This window comes from Oncorhynchus kisutch, linkage group LG27 (genome assembly GCF_002021735.2).
Source record: "Oncorhynchus kisutch isolate 150728-3 linkage group LG27, Okis_V2, whole genome shotgun sequence".
Classification (NCBI taxonomy): domain Eukaryota; kingdom Metazoa; phylum Chordata; class Actinopteri; order Salmoniformes; family Salmonidae; genus Oncorhynchus; species Oncorhynchus kisutch.
The window spans coordinates 6,843,994-6,860,273 of NC_034200.2; the positions used below are offsets into that span (position 1 = coordinate 6,843,994).

At 42.4% G+C, this 16,280-nt stretch overlaps 2 protein-coding genes across 3 annotated transcripts; both read right to left on the reverse strand.

Annotated features, from left to right (window-relative positions):
* Nucleotide 1: 1 nt before the first annotated feature.
* On the reverse strand, nucleotides 2–8,292 carry LOC109871797 (PWWP domain-containing DNA repair factor 3A). Of its 2 annotated transcripts, none has more exons than XM_031806921.1 (12): nucleotides 8,163–8,292; nucleotides 5,537–7,549; nucleotides 4,660–5,092; nucleotides 3,628–3,698; nucleotides 3,460–3,545; nucleotides 3,274–3,334; nucleotides 2,339–2,414; nucleotides 2,189–2,236; nucleotides 1,767–2,011; nucleotides 1,350–1,559; nucleotides 790–878; nucleotides 2–702 (listed from the first exon to the last, which is right to left on the reverse strand). In XM_031806921.1, exons 2-12 carry the CDS (start codon nucleotides 7,484–7,486, stop codon nucleotides 624–626), a joined length of 3,348 nt encoding a protein of 1,115 aa, XP_031662781.1. In that variant the 5' UTR covers nucleotides 7,487–7,549; nucleotides 8,163–8,292; the 3' UTR covers nucleotides 2–623. The 2 variants fall into 2 exon arrangements, with proteins under 2 accessions (XP_031662781.1, XP_020318398.1); XM_020462809.2 differs by having other exon boundaries at nucleotides 5,537–5,805; nucleotides 8,163–8,275.
* Nucleotides 8,293–13,865: 5,573 nt separating this feature from the next.
* Nucleotides 13,866–15,971, reverse strand: LOC109871741 (uncharacterized). The gene is made up of 7 exons (XM_031807091.1): nucleotides 15,843–15,971; nucleotides 15,411–15,582; nucleotides 15,093–15,269; nucleotides 14,724–14,820; nucleotides 14,383–14,536; nucleotides 14,200–14,225; nucleotides 13,866–14,041 (listed from the first exon to the last, which is right to left on the reverse strand). Exons 2-7 carry the CDS (start codon nucleotides 15,555–15,557, stop codon nucleotides 14,019–14,021), a joined length of 624 nt encoding a protein of 207 aa, XP_031662951.1. The 5' UTR covers nucleotides 15,558–15,582; nucleotides 15,843–15,971; the 3' UTR covers nucleotides 13,866–14,018.
* Between the last annotated feature and the right edge of the window lie 309 nt (nucleotides 15,972–16,280).

A 16,280-nucleotide genomic window follows, 5' to 3' on the forward strand; every position in this document is an offset into this window, starting at 1 on the left:
GTTCAAATATGACTATTTATTTAAAAAAAGAGCAGACTTTTCCATAGAAAAATAGAGTAGTGTCTTTAATGTCCTGAATTTACAGTTAAACGGGCGACCATGTTGGATCAAATACGGTTGCAGTGGGTCTAAAATGAAGTCCCAGTTTCAACCAGCGGCGTAAGTCTTTCTGAATGATACGAGGTCCCACCCTCCCAGGAGTTCCGTGTTGAAGCTGTAAATCTTGACCAGTCGATCACAGATTTCAGTTGATTTGACAATGACTTGATAACTCAACGTACACTGCTAGCATGTACAACAGCAGTTGATTGTCCTCAGAGCCACATTTAGAGACCGTTATATATGGTTCTTATTGTCTGCGATAGACCAGTGTCCTGGCCAGAGGGTGTACTTGTATATCAAGCTGCTTCACGGTACAGAAAAAGCCTTCTACCTTACTGGCTGTTCTTGCTTGGACAAGGCTACTTACTTATTTCCTGTCCTATAATGCTTAGAAGCATCATTTGATTAGGACACTGGCATTCTGAGGCTGCATCCCAAATGGCACTATTCAAACTACTTTTGACCAGAACCCTATGGCCCGTTTAGTCTGAGGGTTGGAAGCCAAGTAGGCTATGTTATGTTCAGTGTGCAGGATGCTGACGGATCGATGCTTTCGTCTTCATCTGCTGCTCGATCATCGCATCAAACTCCTCTCTTTCCCTGAGGAGAGGAAGGAAAGAGAAGAAAGCAGATTTAGACCCAGAAATAAATGTAACGGTGTTAGCCTTTAATTCCCTGACCACTTACCTTTTACTCAGACAGGGCCCTTTCAGGTATTTGTCTTCTGCCTTCACCAGTGACAACTCGTCCACTCCAGCTATGGCATAGATAATAGCCTACACAAAAAGACATCACCCTTCAGAATAATAACTCATTTAAGACACACTCTAGCTATTTATGAACTTTTCCTGTTGAAAAACAATAGTAATAAGTATAAAATAAGTGTAAACACACTTAAGGGTAAAACAAAATAGTTTTTTTTTTGACAACTGCACACTTCAAGGATTAGGGCATTCAAGGAGTTGGTCTGATGTCACCAGCCTCCCTCCTTGCTTGAGGAACAATAGAGAACAAAATAGGAAAGGCCCACCCCCCCACTTGTGCCTTGTGCCATGTCATACCTGGACCACCTATTGAGAAGTGCCTTTTGTTAAGTAAATCAGGTGTTAGATGAGGTGAAAAGGAGACTGGAGTAGGACTTCTAACATCACTTCCAACAATAAAGAATGGTATTAAAAACAGACAGCAAAGAAAGACACGTGTTTCGATGGACAATAAAGTTGTATTCTATTCTACAGCATTCTGACCTCTGGTAACAGCACGTCCAGTACCAAGCGGATGAGGTCTACATCGGCCAGACAGGGTGCGGTGAGGGGGGCGGTCTCATACACCCCTCTCAGGTACTGGTACACCTGGTCCAGCTGCTCTTCGTCCTCCAGGTACGTGTCCACAACTGACCGACTGGCTGCCAGGAACCAACGCAGCCACTTAGACTGCTGCTGACCACTGATTACACCCTGGGGTTAGAGAGAGGGTTTATCTTCTACATATAGAGCTACTCAAGTTTGGAGACCATATTACATACAGAGAAAGATGGAAGGAGAGAGAATGGACAGAGAGAAGATACTGATAGGCAAAGGAGAGGGACGGACAGATGGAGGGAGAAAACAACTGCTATACTGAGTGCCTGGGAGAGAGAGAGAGGCATCGGCATGGTTACTCACTAGAAGGCGTGTCTCCACCCGGCGCTGCCTGACGACGAAGTCCACAAGTTTCTCGTTGGCACGGTTACGTGCAGCCTTGGAACGGTCAGGCAGCAGCTTCCTCCTCCTCTCCTCCTCCTGCCGTTTGCTGCCCTCCTGATCGTCCCCTTCCGGGTCAGAGGTTACGTACTGCTCCTCCAGAATTAGCTTACTGGGGAAGGTGAGGTCTGAGGTGCCCCGGGGGTAGCACCTTCTCACTGGGCAGCCTGGGGGAGGGATCATACAGGTAATGTATTGATCCATCTAACCTTTATCTCAGTCACAGAGAACACATTATGTGGTACTAAAGACCTGTTTAAACAGGACAGACAGCATTTGAGATGACTTGTGGGAATGTCACTGTATCAACATCAGAAAACATCAGTGAACGGACATGAACTTACTTATGTCATCAGAAAAGTATTCAATGAAGGAACCGGTGAAGCCGCATCCTGCAAAGACAATACAAACATTAACAACAGTAATGGGGAATATAACACTAAGTATAATCTGGATCACGGTGCTCATTCTAAGAGAAGTGCAGAATAGTTTACCGATACGGATTCTATAGTCGGCTATCAACGCCAGACACCATTTGATGGCAGCATCATACTTCTCTCTGGCTTTACACTACAGACAACAGGAAACATCAACACAACAGTCACCAGAAATGTTGACAAAATATACACTGAACAAAAACGAAACAATTTCAAATATTTTACTGTTACATAAGGAAATCAGTCAATTGAAATAAATGCATTAGGCCTTAATCTATGGATTTCACATGACTGAGAATACAGTTAAGCAATATGTTGGTCACAGATACCTTTAAAAAATATATATATAATTGAGCGTGGATCAGAAAACCAGTCAGTATCTGGTGTGACCACCATTTGCCTCATGCAGCACAACATTTCCTTCGCATAGAGTTGATCAGGCTGTTGATTGTGGCCTGTAGAATGTTGTCCCACTCCTCTTCAATGGCTGTGTGAAGTTGCTGGATATTGGCGGGAACTGGAACACGCTGTCGTACATGTCGATCCAGAGTATCCCAAACATGCTCAATGGGTGACATGTCTGGTGAGTATGCAGGCCATGGAAGAACTGGGACATTTTCAGCTTCCAGGAATTGTGTTCAGATCCTTGCGGCATGGGGCTGTGCATTATCGAGCTGAAACATAAGGTGATGGCGGCATATTGATGGCGGCATATTAAATGCACGACAATGGGCCTCGGGATCTCGTCACGGTATCTCTGTGCATTCAAATTGTCATCGATAAAATGCAATTGTGTTTGTTGTCCGTAGCTTATGCCTGCCCATACCATAACCCCACCGCCAACAAGGAACACTATGTACACAACAGACATCAGCAAAGCGCTCACCCACACGACGCAATAGACGCTGTCTGCCATCTGCTCGGTATATCTATATTATATATTAGTTCTGTGGAGTCAGTATTCTTAAACTGTTTTCTTCAGTTACCCTTACCACTAGCTGATCAGCCTCTTCACAGTCAAAAGGCTTCAATGTTTTTAGGGACACAGAAAAGCTTTGAAAGAAACACAAAAAGACAACAGTTAATATTGGAGCGCGGAGGCTAATCGGGCAATGGACACCAGTTACAGCTCATAGGGAATGACTGTGGGAAGGGCTGCACAGAGTTTTGGTTCCTACCCTTTTCGTATCCTCTTTTTGTCAAACAGCAGGTCGTCAATAAACACAATGCTGGCCTTCTTCAGCTTACGGTTCACACTCTTCACCTATGGAGTCAAACAGTTTCTAGTTCAGTTACTGATGACTATTCAAAATGAGTTTAGTTGAAGCACAGCAATCAATACTCACCATTGCCGGCCAGAAAGGATAGCTTCTAAATTTGCACCAAACACATATTCCTTCCGTTATGGACAGTGGCTCTGAAAAGAGACAAATAACTACGGGTTATTTTAGTTTTAATTAACAACTCAACATAAGCTATAGTACACATGCATGAAGGCATCATATCATTAAGGGAGTTAACCAACGCGCTCTCTCTCTAACACACCAAACCACCCCCCACGTGCATCCACATGTGCTTGTTGATTTTGTCTATCCCCACCAGACACGTTCATGACACGCAGGTTAAAATACCAAAACCAACTGTGAACCCACTATATTAAATTGGGGACAGGTCGAAACACACATGAAACAATGATGGACATTTAGCTAGCTTGTTGCTGCTAGCTCATTTGTCCTGGGAGATAAACATCAGGTTGTCATTTTACCTGAAATGCATATGGTCCTATTTTTTTTTGTTGCTGGATCTGTGTATAATTTTGACCCATTTTGAGTCATACAGAAATGTGTGTTCTCTACTCCGACAATTAATCGAGAGATAAAACAGGAAAACTAGTTTGACTCATCTTTCAATCACCCACGTTGGTTAACATGCTTGTGAAAACCAATGAGTAGATGGGAGAGGGGGGACTTGCAGTGCTTCAGGCATCTCAATGTTGACACGCGTCAGCAGTTTGGGTTAAATAATTGAATAATATGTAGGGCCGGGACGATACCAGTATCACAATATTTTTTCCATGGCAAAAATGAAACCACGAAGCAGTCAAACTCTTTGGCCCTTTAAAAACCTGCTTTATGTTAAATATTGTGTGCTATAGTTTGGAAAACAAATAAATGTGACTCTGGATGACAAACATTTTTTTCCAACATTAGGGCTGTTTTACTACAGAAATGAAATATGCTTTGTGTTTTGTTTCCTTGCCACAATACTAATGAGTATCACAATACTGGTATTTCCCGGCCCTAATAACACACACGTGTACATTTATTTAGCAATGCTTGCCCACGCAACGTAGCCAGTCTAGTCAGCACATTACTCACTTGTGTTATTTAAGAAACTGGGCAGATCTTCCTCATCGTCTTGCTCTTCCTCCTCTTCAAGAGTCAGTGATGTTACACGGTCTTCCTGTACGCTTAACTCGATGGAGAGGTCTGAGGACAGGGAGGCATCTCCTGTGTCTGTGTCTGGTGAGTCTGACTCCTGCAGCTCAAACCTGGGTCTGGAGCGTGGCTCAGTGCTGGTAGTGTAACTGCTCTGCAGGCCAGCTCCCTCTGCTGTCTGGCCTTTCCTGCTTCTACGTCTGAGTTTGGCTGGGGGGCCTTCCTCAGAGCTGAAGGTCTGGGACCCTCCCTCTGCTGCAGCCTTCACCTTCTTCTTACCACCCTGAGTTTTCACTCCCTTCACTGTAGCCGAGTTCTTTGGCCTAACTCTGGGTCTACCCCGAGGTTTACTACCGGGTAAAGCTAAGTGTGTCTGGGAGAGATTACATTAATTTTTTAACAATTTGTATTAAACATATGAATACTGGGATTTCATTTAAACAGATTGAAATGCAATAGGCAAGAGAGAAGGTTATTTAACTGTGATTACTTTTAAACACTGACCACAATCCTGAGCACTATTCAGTGTTTGACCATTCACCTGACAATGTAATATAGTGTTAAAGGAAAAGGAAGGAGGTGACCTGAGGTTCATGATAACTTGTTTTTGATAAGTTATCATGTGTTACAGTGCATTCGGAAAGTATTCAGACCCCTTTCCTTTTCCCACATTTTGTTATTCTAAAATTGATTAAATAAAATGTTTTTCCTCAATCTACACTCAATACCTCATAATGACAAAGTGAAAACAGGTTTTAACCTTAAAGGTTAAATAAATAAATGTTTCTAATCAGTGATGAAGATGATAATACAGTACCTTCTCCAGAGGGCTTAGTTCCAACAGCTTCCAGGGGGTGATGGGTGAGGCGTTCTGTGGGCCCAGTCCCAAGTGAGACAGGGAGGCAGAGAGGGGGTTGTCTGTTCCTGTGGGGGATCTGGGGTGAGGACCTGGCGTGGAGCTAAGAAAGAGCTGCTGCTGGACCCGCTGAGGTCTGCCTCGGACTCTCTTAGGCGTGTTTGGTGAGAAGGGGATGCCAGAAGGGCTGCGAGTAGGAGAGCGGCTACTCTGCAGGCTGGAGGAGAGGTCTGCAGACAGTACAATGAGTGAGGATGGGACATCGGAGTCTACCTTGAGGGTCTGTGATTTTTTTGTATATTTTCTCTTTGGAAGCCCAGTAGAGCTGAATGTGGGAGAGGAAAGGTTGAGGGAGAGGTCTGCAGATAACACAGGGAGTAAGGAGAGGACTCCCGAGTCTACCTTGTGGTTCTTTGATTTCTTAGTATATTTCCTATTTTTTACAGTCACCTCCTGTGACTTTTTCGTGTCTCGTAACTCTACCTTATGCTTCTGTGATTTTTTGGATGTCTTTTCCCCATTTCTCACAGTCTCATGTGAGTCCTCCTTATGCTTCTGAGATGTTTTTGTGTAGTTCCTCTTTCTCACGGTCTCTTGTGATTGGTCAATCCCTAGTGACTGTTCTACGGTATGGCTTTGTGATTTTTTCGATGCCACCTTGATTACCTTATTCGTCAGCGATTTCATAGATGTATTTTTTCCAGTCTCTGGGGATTGTGACTGGTCAATCTCCTGGCTCTGTGATTTTTTTGTATATTTCCTCTTTTTCACAGTTTCTTGTGAGTGGTCTACCTTGTGGGTTGAAGATATTTTAGACACCTTTTTCCTTTTTGTTACCAACTCTTGTGACTGGTCTACCTGGTGTGTTGGTGATTTCATAGTTGTCTTTTTCCCATTTCTCACAGTCTCCTTGTCTCCCTTATGGCTCTGTGTTTTTTTGGTATATTTCCTCTTTGTTACCATCTCTTGTGACTGCTCTCCCTTATGGGTTGGAGATATTTTAGAGCCCTTTTTCTTTTTTGTTACAGACTCCTCCTGTGACTGGTCAGTGTCCCTTGGCTGGCCTACCTTATGGCTCTGTGATTTTTTTGTAAATTTCCTTTTTTTCCCAGTCTTTTGTGTCAGGCAATTCTCCTGTCCTACCTTAATAGTCGGTAAGGGTTTAGATGTTTTTTCCCCATTTGTCACGGTCTCCTGTGGCTGATCGACCTTATGAATTTGTGATTTTTTTGCCGCCTTTCTCCCATCCGTCAGATTCTGTGGTGACTGGCACAGAGTCCTTTGCTCTTTGGCACATTTGCTTATAAATATCCCAGTGGCAGTGATACTACCAGTGGTTAGAACATTAGGGCCTGTTAGGTCTCCTTGTCCAACAGAAGCACTGGAGAGATGGGGCCCATTCTTACTCTGTCCCTTATTGGGGCTCTGTAAGTCCAAGGCAAGGCATGGTGGTTCAAAGGTGGCCTCAGGTGACCGACACCTGTCCTCAGGTATCACAGGTGAGCTGGGTGTCAGTGTCACAGCCTCTGTTTGGTCCTCTGGCTGTAAACATGGATGTGTAGCTGTCGGGGACTGGGCCTGGTGGATATGGTGTTCTGTGTCAGTCTGGGGTTTCTTGTGTTTGCGTGGCCTCCCCCTCTTGCGACGTTCACCCTGTGGCTGTGATGCATCAAAGGTTCCTTTCTCTGCGGTCCTCTTTTTTGGGGGTGAAACAAGTGTTTGAGATGGGCAAGAAGGGTTGGTTGAAACAGGTGTTTCAGCTGGGATAGCAGAGCTGGTTCCTTCCCCATCCCCAAAGCAGTGTGTGGGAGACGGAGGGCTAACTCCCAGCTGTGCAGTGGCTGTCTGCTGGTCGGCCCAAACCGAGGTCTTCTGTGTGGAAGAGGAAGAACTGTCCTCTGGAGAATTCATGTTCAGGGCCAGGCAAGCTCCAGTGCTTCAGCTCCTCAGGAGGACAAAGCTCATCATCTTGAGCTGTGGTGGAACCATGCAGGATGTGAACAGGTTTATTCTTTGTGTTGATCAAATAAAGCCAATTCATGTGAATTTCAGAGAGGGGTGTAATCTTAGGGCTTGTTGTGTGCATCTAAGTTTTTGAGGACAAATCTGTTCTGCTAACCACAGTTTGTAAATAATTGAAAGTTCTGCTTTGCTAGCTATAACTTTAACAACATACCTAAACGCTTTTGCGTGTAACTAGCTAGTTGTGGGGATTGTGGGTTTACCATCGACAACAATACCAACAGGTAGGTCAAGTAAATTAACTAGCAACACATCTGTTGTCGACACTCCACTGATCAGTCTCGTGGAAATTTCACAACAAAAATTATCGAATGAGATTACAGACAGTTGCCTAGCTTTGATAACTTTTTGTATTTACTGTACATCCGCATATGCATGCACACCGTGTTTGCTGGTCAAGCAACAGTAGCAAGCTAACGATAATTATATCGCATACTCTGTACTGGCTAATCAGATAGCTAGCTACTGTATCGGATTGCAATTATTATTTCGCTAACAACCCAGCAAGAAATAATAGTTGCATAGAAGGTTCCAAATACTGATTTGTATAAAGATGTATACATACACATAGACACAGCAAGATAGATGGAATACTTTCTTCTAGATACTTGAAAGGTTGCAACTCCTCTCAGCGTCTCGTCAGCAACTCTTAAAAAAGTAGTTCCGGGTCACGGAATTTCGAACATTTTCAAAATAAAATTCGCCCACCTAATAGTAGAAAAGTGTCAATAAAGTGTAAATAATTGTTTAAACATTAACATTGTTCATATTTAAGTGACATTTGCATTACATTTTGGTTGTAATACATGTTCCAAGGTCAAATAAATTCCTCCAATGCGAATCACTGTATATGGAATACATGTTGGCTTGTAGAGCAAAAAGTATCCTGGGGCCCGTACTAAAAGTATTGTAGGGGATAGTCAGTAGTGTCTGTAGAATGTATATATGGTGTCATTTCACGTGGCTCTAAATAATACAGAGTGTTGCTGGCCTTTTACTGTGGTCAAATAGCTTAAAATGGTGGCTAAAATATAAACAAAAGATTCTATGTGCAGAGGGAAAAGTGTGGTTGGGAGTACTCAGTAAGGTCTGTATAAACCACCTTCAAATGACCAGGTGCCATCTATGGTCCTGAAGTCAATGCCTATACACACTAAACTATCAACACTCAACTAACAAACCCATAAGGCAATTTGTTTTTGTCAAAACAAAAATCGAATTTATTTACAATTTAAACATAATCAACATCAACCAGGCTATAGGGACACAGTCACTTCAGTCACCAATTGTATCAAATGTGTTAGTAAAAATTCATGGTCATACTTAATTCATTTCATAAAATGTTTCGGCAAAACATTTATGGTCTTATGATACATTCATTTGTAGCAATCCCTTATCAAATACATACATTCAATTAGTGATGGGCACAAATATGGAAAATCAGAATAGTTTTTGCTCTATAAGCCAATGTAACAGTATAGCTTCCGTCCCTCTCCTCGCCCTACCCGGGCTCGAACCAGGGACCCTCTGCACACACAGACAACTGACACCCACGGAGCATCGTTACCCATCGCTACACAGCGCACCACCGCTAACTAGCTAGCCATTTCGCATCGGTCAATCTGCTCCACCTTATAATATTATGTATCTTATATGGAGTAGTAATTGTCTTTAATTTTAACATTGTGCACTATGTAAAGCTGCACGAAATAATTGATTTAATGTCATACACAGCGTTTTACCGCAGACTTTTATTGTGAAGGCAAATCGGAAAACCGATCGTTTTAATGTTTCTACCAGGACACTAATGTTGCTGCCATGACGCTAATGCAACTCTTGAGCCAAAACACAATTTAATATCGTCGGGTTTTGCGCCCTTTGATTCATGGCATATGTAGCACAATACACTGAATTTAGGAACAACGCAATTATATTTTCCTTTATTTCAAGACAAGTTGACAACATTAAATATTTAGGCAGAAAACCAAAATAGGAAAGGAATTAAAAGGAATTTAATGTGACTGTAACAAACTAGTGATTAAACATTAGTGTCTGAGACAATAATAAATCAAATAAAAACATAACAATAAGAACAAATTCTTATTTACAATGACGGCCTAACGGGGAACTGCCTTGCTCAGGGGCAGAACGACAGATGTTTACCTTCAGCTCGGTGATTCGATCCGGTAACCTGCTTGCCCCCCCCTGACACTCTTGAATCGAGGAAATTTCTGGTTCTGACAACCAATCATATCGCCGTCTGTAACTAATAATTTCACTCGCCAACCAATCCGAGAGGCCAGTGCAACCAACCAGTAACCAAGAATTCACCAATGAGGATAGAGCTATGGCGGGACCTTTAAACTCTCTCCAAGAGGACCATGGAAAATATATATTTTCTTTTAGGTAATTTTATTCGCGAATAATGTTTATTTTCTGAAGTAACGTTAGCTAAAAAATTTTTTTTGAATTTTCATTGATCATCATCATAATCGATCGGAATATCTAGCAGGTAAGATCACTGTGTTAGGCTACAGTAACTAATATGTTAGCACGGTTCGGTTAACAAGATTTACAGTGTAGCTACGGTAACGCTGACGCGTTAGTAAACTGGTGTTTTAACACTGACACAGGTTAACGAAGTAACGTAACTTTAGCTAGTTTAACGTCCGATGACTTAGACCATCAAAATAGTCTGTTAACCTCACTATTTTCATACTAATCTGGAGTTATTATTTTCATTAATGATGACGCTTAGTTGATAGCGATAATAGATAAGTAAAACAAAGGATCGTCTTTTGATGGTGTTTAATCTATTGATCCAATTAAGTTAATAGTTCTACTTTTCAGCCCATCCAGCCTGTATTTGAAGTATTTATAGTGATGACTTGCATTTTAAATGATATTACAGGCCTAACGTTACACGGTATGTCTCATGTGATATGATCACCTGTTCTTTGGGGAATGTATCATCAATACATTATTTCTCATGTGGGAAATGTTGTGTTGTGATTTCACAGGGAGAGATGTATGCCTTCCCAAGGGATGGCAAAGCATTTTGCCTGATGTGGACCATAAGTGGATGTCCAAGGCGTTGTTCAGGTGGTCGGGGAATGGGATTCCAGAGATGGACTTTGCCAGGGTTGACAAAATGTGGTGGGACTGCCCTCCACCACCATCTGCAGGTCAGTAGAGATGGAAAGATACTTTGCCGATCCTCTGCTGCTCTGGATGCCCAGGAAGCTCTGGCAGGTAAAGTTGTATTGCCCACATTCTGTGCAGTAGGAAGGTCATCAGTTGGAACATATGGTTCCTTACACTGTTCCACACGAAATACACTGGTAATGGCAATATAATGTAAATAACAATCTAATGCAGCTTTTATATGTAATACAAACAGCAACACATTTCTCTTTGTGAAATGTTATTATAGAATTATTCCATTCTCAGTCCAGTGTATTCTCATATTTATGTAGTTTGTTTCTTTGGGGGAGCTGATAGGTTTGAAGTACCTCTTTGATCAGACTGGTTTGGTGCTGCAGGATCACAAGGCTGCCATTGAGGAACTGGAGACAGGTGATCCTGATGTCCAAGGGGAGGATGATGAGGGCTTTGTGGAGCTTGTGGAATATCAGGACCTGACAGTTCCTGGGCTGGAGACAGCCCTGCCTCTTGTTGGCACCTGTCGTCCTACTCCCACCCCCTCTACCAGCATCCAGTCCACAGCTGCATCAGTCAGTCCCCTGTCCTCCTCTCCTGTACGGGATACTCCACCACCTGGGCCTCTGTCCTCCACACTTGGGCTCCTCATTCCCCTGTCCTACGTTCCTGTTCGGGCTAACGTTACGCCTTAGTCCATGTACCATGAATGTTCTTTTTAAAGCGTGAATTGGCTCTGGCAGTCAAAACAGCCAAATACTCCATCTAAAGTATTGGGATGGTGAAATGTTTTGTTGTTTCGGCTCTGTACTCCAGCACTTTGGATTTGCAATGATACAAAGTGCAGACTGTCAGCTTTAATTTAAGGTTTTTTTCATCCATATTACAGCACTTTTTATTATAGCACTTTTTGTACATAGTCCCCCCATTTAAGAGGAACCAAAAGTATTAAAGTAGTCAAAAGTTTAATATTTGGTCTGTTATTCCTAGCACGCAATGGTTACATCAAGCTTGTGACTACAAACATTTGCTCTTTGTTTTGGTTGTGTTTGAGATTATTTTGTGCCCAATACAAATTACTGATAAATCATGTATTGTGTCATTTTGGAGTCACTTATTGTAAATAAGAATAGAATAATATGTTTCTAAACACTTCTACATTAATGTGGATGCTACCAGGATTACCGATAGTCCTGATGAATTGTGAAGAATGATTAGTGAGAAAGTTACAGACGCACAAATATCATACCCCTTGTCATACAGCATGTCTTGGGGGTATGTTGAGAGGTAGCTTGTAAGTAAGCATTTCATTGCACTGTTTACACCCCACTGTATTCTGTATATATATGATGATTAAAATTGGATTTGATTTAATTTGATTTGACAGAGAGGATGCTTGCCATTTCAGGAGATGGTTCTAAAAGAGTACTCCAGGGCTATATCTCTGGATAAGTTTGGCCAGGAGGGCTGTACTGCCCCGAGTTGGCAACCCAGAAACAAGGCAGTTCAGCCTTCTGAGGAAGAAGACCTTCAAGTAGGTTGTTGAAAATGCTCTGTGGTATGCTGGGTATTTGGTGGCATTGATGAAGAGTGATGCAAAAAAACATGCTGCCAATCAGATGACTTTGTAGTGGTCCCACCATCCAGCATCCAGTCCACACCTCTACCCGCATCCGTCCTCTGCTCCTGTACGGACTACTCCACCACCAGCTGGTTCTCTTTCTGTGGCCTTGACACCTGTGCCCTGCTGGGCCTCTGTTCATGATCTCCACACCTGTGCCCGGCTGGGCCTCTGTTCATGATCTCCACACCTGTGCCCGGCTGGGCCTCTGTTCATGATCTCCACACCTGTGCCCGGCTGGGCCTCTGTTCATGATCTCCACACCTGTGCCTGGCTGGGCCTCTGTTCATGATCTCCACACCTGTGCCCGGCTGGGCCTCTGTTCATGATCTTCACACCTGTGCCCGGCTGGAACTCTGTTCATGATCTTCACACCTGTGCCAGTCCCGTCCTCTGCTCCTTATGGGCTGGGCATTCTGATGGAGCCAGCGATCAGTCACTCTTCGTTTTCAGTTAATTATATATAATTGTAATTATTTGTGTTCAATTGTTTGTCCCTCTGTGGTGTTTATTTAATTAACTGTAATACAGCATCATTTTTCATTGACCTATTACTAAAAAGTATTCTCCCCATACTCTTAATTCACTCTGAGCACAAAAGCCATTAGCTGAATTCTCTAATTACATTTTGTTTTGTTCAATTAATGTCAGTCTTTGAATGCTCCATTGTATAAACTATTTAATGTTCCTGCTTGTGTGCTTTGTGCACTGATTTCAAACAATTCGAGTACATTTGTCATTCTCACGTCTTTCTCCAATTCTGTGTCTTCAATTACTTCCTTGATTTATAATCAAAACAACTCCGCCAACATTACGCTTTCGATGTGAACTTGATATTAAATGTGTAAATTAAGCCGTTTCTCTTATTTGAGATGAACAAGATTTAACTCCTGTGGTGTTCAGGCTTAACACGTTCAGGCTACCCTTCTATAAATGTGAATCCTGAAGAGGGTGAGCGATTTGACGAAAAGAGACAGGTTTTTATAATAAAAAGTTATGGATGATGATGATGACAGATTTACGGGGTGAGAGGAACGAGGATTGTCGGATGAAGCCCGATACTTTTCTACTCTCAGATTGTCAGGGTAGGGAAAAGAAAGCATTAAAAAACCATGCAAGGCTAAATACAGAAGCCTCGTTGGGATTCGATACAGGGTCGGCATGGGCGAGTATGTTCGTTCTTGGTTGAAAACGCCACCTGAATTCGTTACACTTTAATTCCTGGTGTCGCAACCTCGACTGATGAGCTTAGATCTTTGGCCCAACGCTCTAACCATTAGGCTACCTGCCGCCCCACATAGGGTTCTGGTCATGGCTGGAAAATGTTACATGTTATTCCATCACAATCATGTCATGAGTCGTGTGAAAAATACACGGGGGATTAGAAATGATGCAGAAAATGACATTGATAGAACCCACTATCTATCTGTAATATTAAAGCTGATCTACCCCCAGGAGTGTTTTATCCACAGAGGAATAACACAGACACATGGCAAAGCAGTGCAACATGTTTCCAACCATACAGAAAAATATAATATATAACAGTACACACAGAGCACGGTGAAATAAGTATGTGTTAATCACATGAATTAATAAACCCTTCAGATTAACAATGACGCCCTCATATTTCTCTCCTCACAGTCAAAAAGCACTGGATGACAATCCTGAGAGAAAGTAGGGGAAAAAAAACATTAGGACACAGATAAACTAAAGTAATTGCAAACTATTATGCCATGTTGGTTTGATACAAGCCTGCATATATGAGGTTATCAATCATAGTGTGTATGAGCAATAAACAGAAGTGATTCTTGTGGTGAATTACCATTGATCTTGCAACCTCTTCTTTCCCTGTAATACAAAACATAATGTCCTTTTTAAGGTATTTGTTTAGTGGAAATAAAACTGAACAATAACGGGAATGCTGGTGTCTACAGCACAAATACAGTTTTTAGTTTAGTTTTTTGTATTTATATATATTTTTACATATGAGCTGCTGTATACTCACATTTGTGTTATCATATAGTGTTTGCTGGACTCGCAGGCTTTCATTTGACTCATTGCTGCCACCGCCTGGCTATTTGAAGCATCACATGAAGCAGAGCAGGAGTGGGACTGGTGGACAGCTTGGGTGAAGTTGAATCGTAACCACTCAAAATGGTCTACAGTAATAAAAAACGGAACATCTTCCAGTGTCATAAAATAACATTTATAATGTAAGATATGTTGGTTATTCTGTAATCGCTATCACGAGAGTGATATGATTTACAGCCAGGTTAAAAAGGTTAAAAATGTTTGTTTTTTAAATACATGTATATATATGTATTCTTTGATCCAGTAATACCGTACCTCTCTGTAGACTCAGATCTAGGGACATATTTCTCTGTGTGTCTCTGTGCAGGAAAATAGCACTCCTTTGTGCTGTTTCATTCGCATGCAGCATCGCCTGTGTACAAAGCAAATCTACAGTCACTGACAATCTATATGTTGTTTAAGAATAGATCGTTTTGACCAAAAGTTTTGATGCCAAGGAGTTGTATTCTGAACATGAACAGCATACAATCTATAGTCTATGTATTCTGAACATGAACAGCATACAATCTATAATCTATGTATTCTGAACATCAACAGCATACAATCTATAATCTATGTATTCTGAACATGAACAAGGATGTCAAACATGTGAATGTCTAAAATGACATTGGAGGCTACACTCACATTCTCCTGCAGGCTGAGGCTCAGGGACACGTAATTCTCTCTCAGTCTCTCAGCGACAACCTCCATCTCCTGCTGCAGTGTGGTTTGGGACTCCTGGCTCAGCCTTACAGACTCCAGCAAGGCCTGCTTTTCCTTCTCCCACACAACCTTCGCCCCCTCCATCTTCTCCGTCAGGGACTGTGTAACAGAGTTAAGATTGTACCGGTAAGCTCACAGAAAGCACTGGCTCGAGCTCTTGTACAGACAGTGTACCCTGGTTTGTACCCAGATAGGGAGGGCACTATACTGCTGAACAAGCAGGCACACTGTGGTCCACACCTGTTGGGCTACGTTGCACTGGGACACGCCCTTCATGTGAGGAGAGGTGGCCCACACCACGATAACGATGAGGGAGACCATGGACCACAGGGTCAGCAGTGCCATCACCAGGTTACAGCAGGTCCCGGATGACTTGGAACGAGCCATGGTGTTGAAGGGAGCTGTGGTTGCGCTGGGAATGACAAAGATCATATCCCTTGTCGGTTATGTCTGACAACAGAGACAGACAGCAGTTGTACAAGCTTCAGGCGGAAGGACTCTTTTGTGTCCACTGTGATGGCAAAAAAGTCTCAGAAGTCCAGACAGAAGTTTACACTTGTCTTTATCAACTGAGCCTATCGACTCATGTTACACAGGCTGAAGAAGTACTGTATATTGTAAGGTTTTCCGTTTAACTGTAGAGTCCTCGTTCAACAAAAACACCTCACTTACCTTTGTCCAAATATCCCTATTTAAAACCAATACCCAGTCTTTCACCACATCTTAGTTAGAATGCTTTTATAGAGGAAGAATCCTAGCAGCCTCTCTGTGTTTATTTTATCATGCCAGGACGAGTGTACAGTACACTCCACGCTCATCACTGCACATTCCATCTCACTACTTTTTAAACAAATCCTTTTGTAGAAGGTTGTTCACATGCCAACTACTTGTAGAAATAAGACTACACTTTCCCTGACAAATGGTCGTAGACTGCTATGACATCACAACACCTAGAGATCAAATATATCCCAAATGGCACCCCATTCTGTATCTAGTGCACTACTTTTGACCAGAGCCCATAAGGATTCGATTTTAGCTGGTCAAATGTTTATTAAGTTGTAAGAATCTTTCCCTCAATTACTTTCCACAAGGATTCGATATTAGAAGATC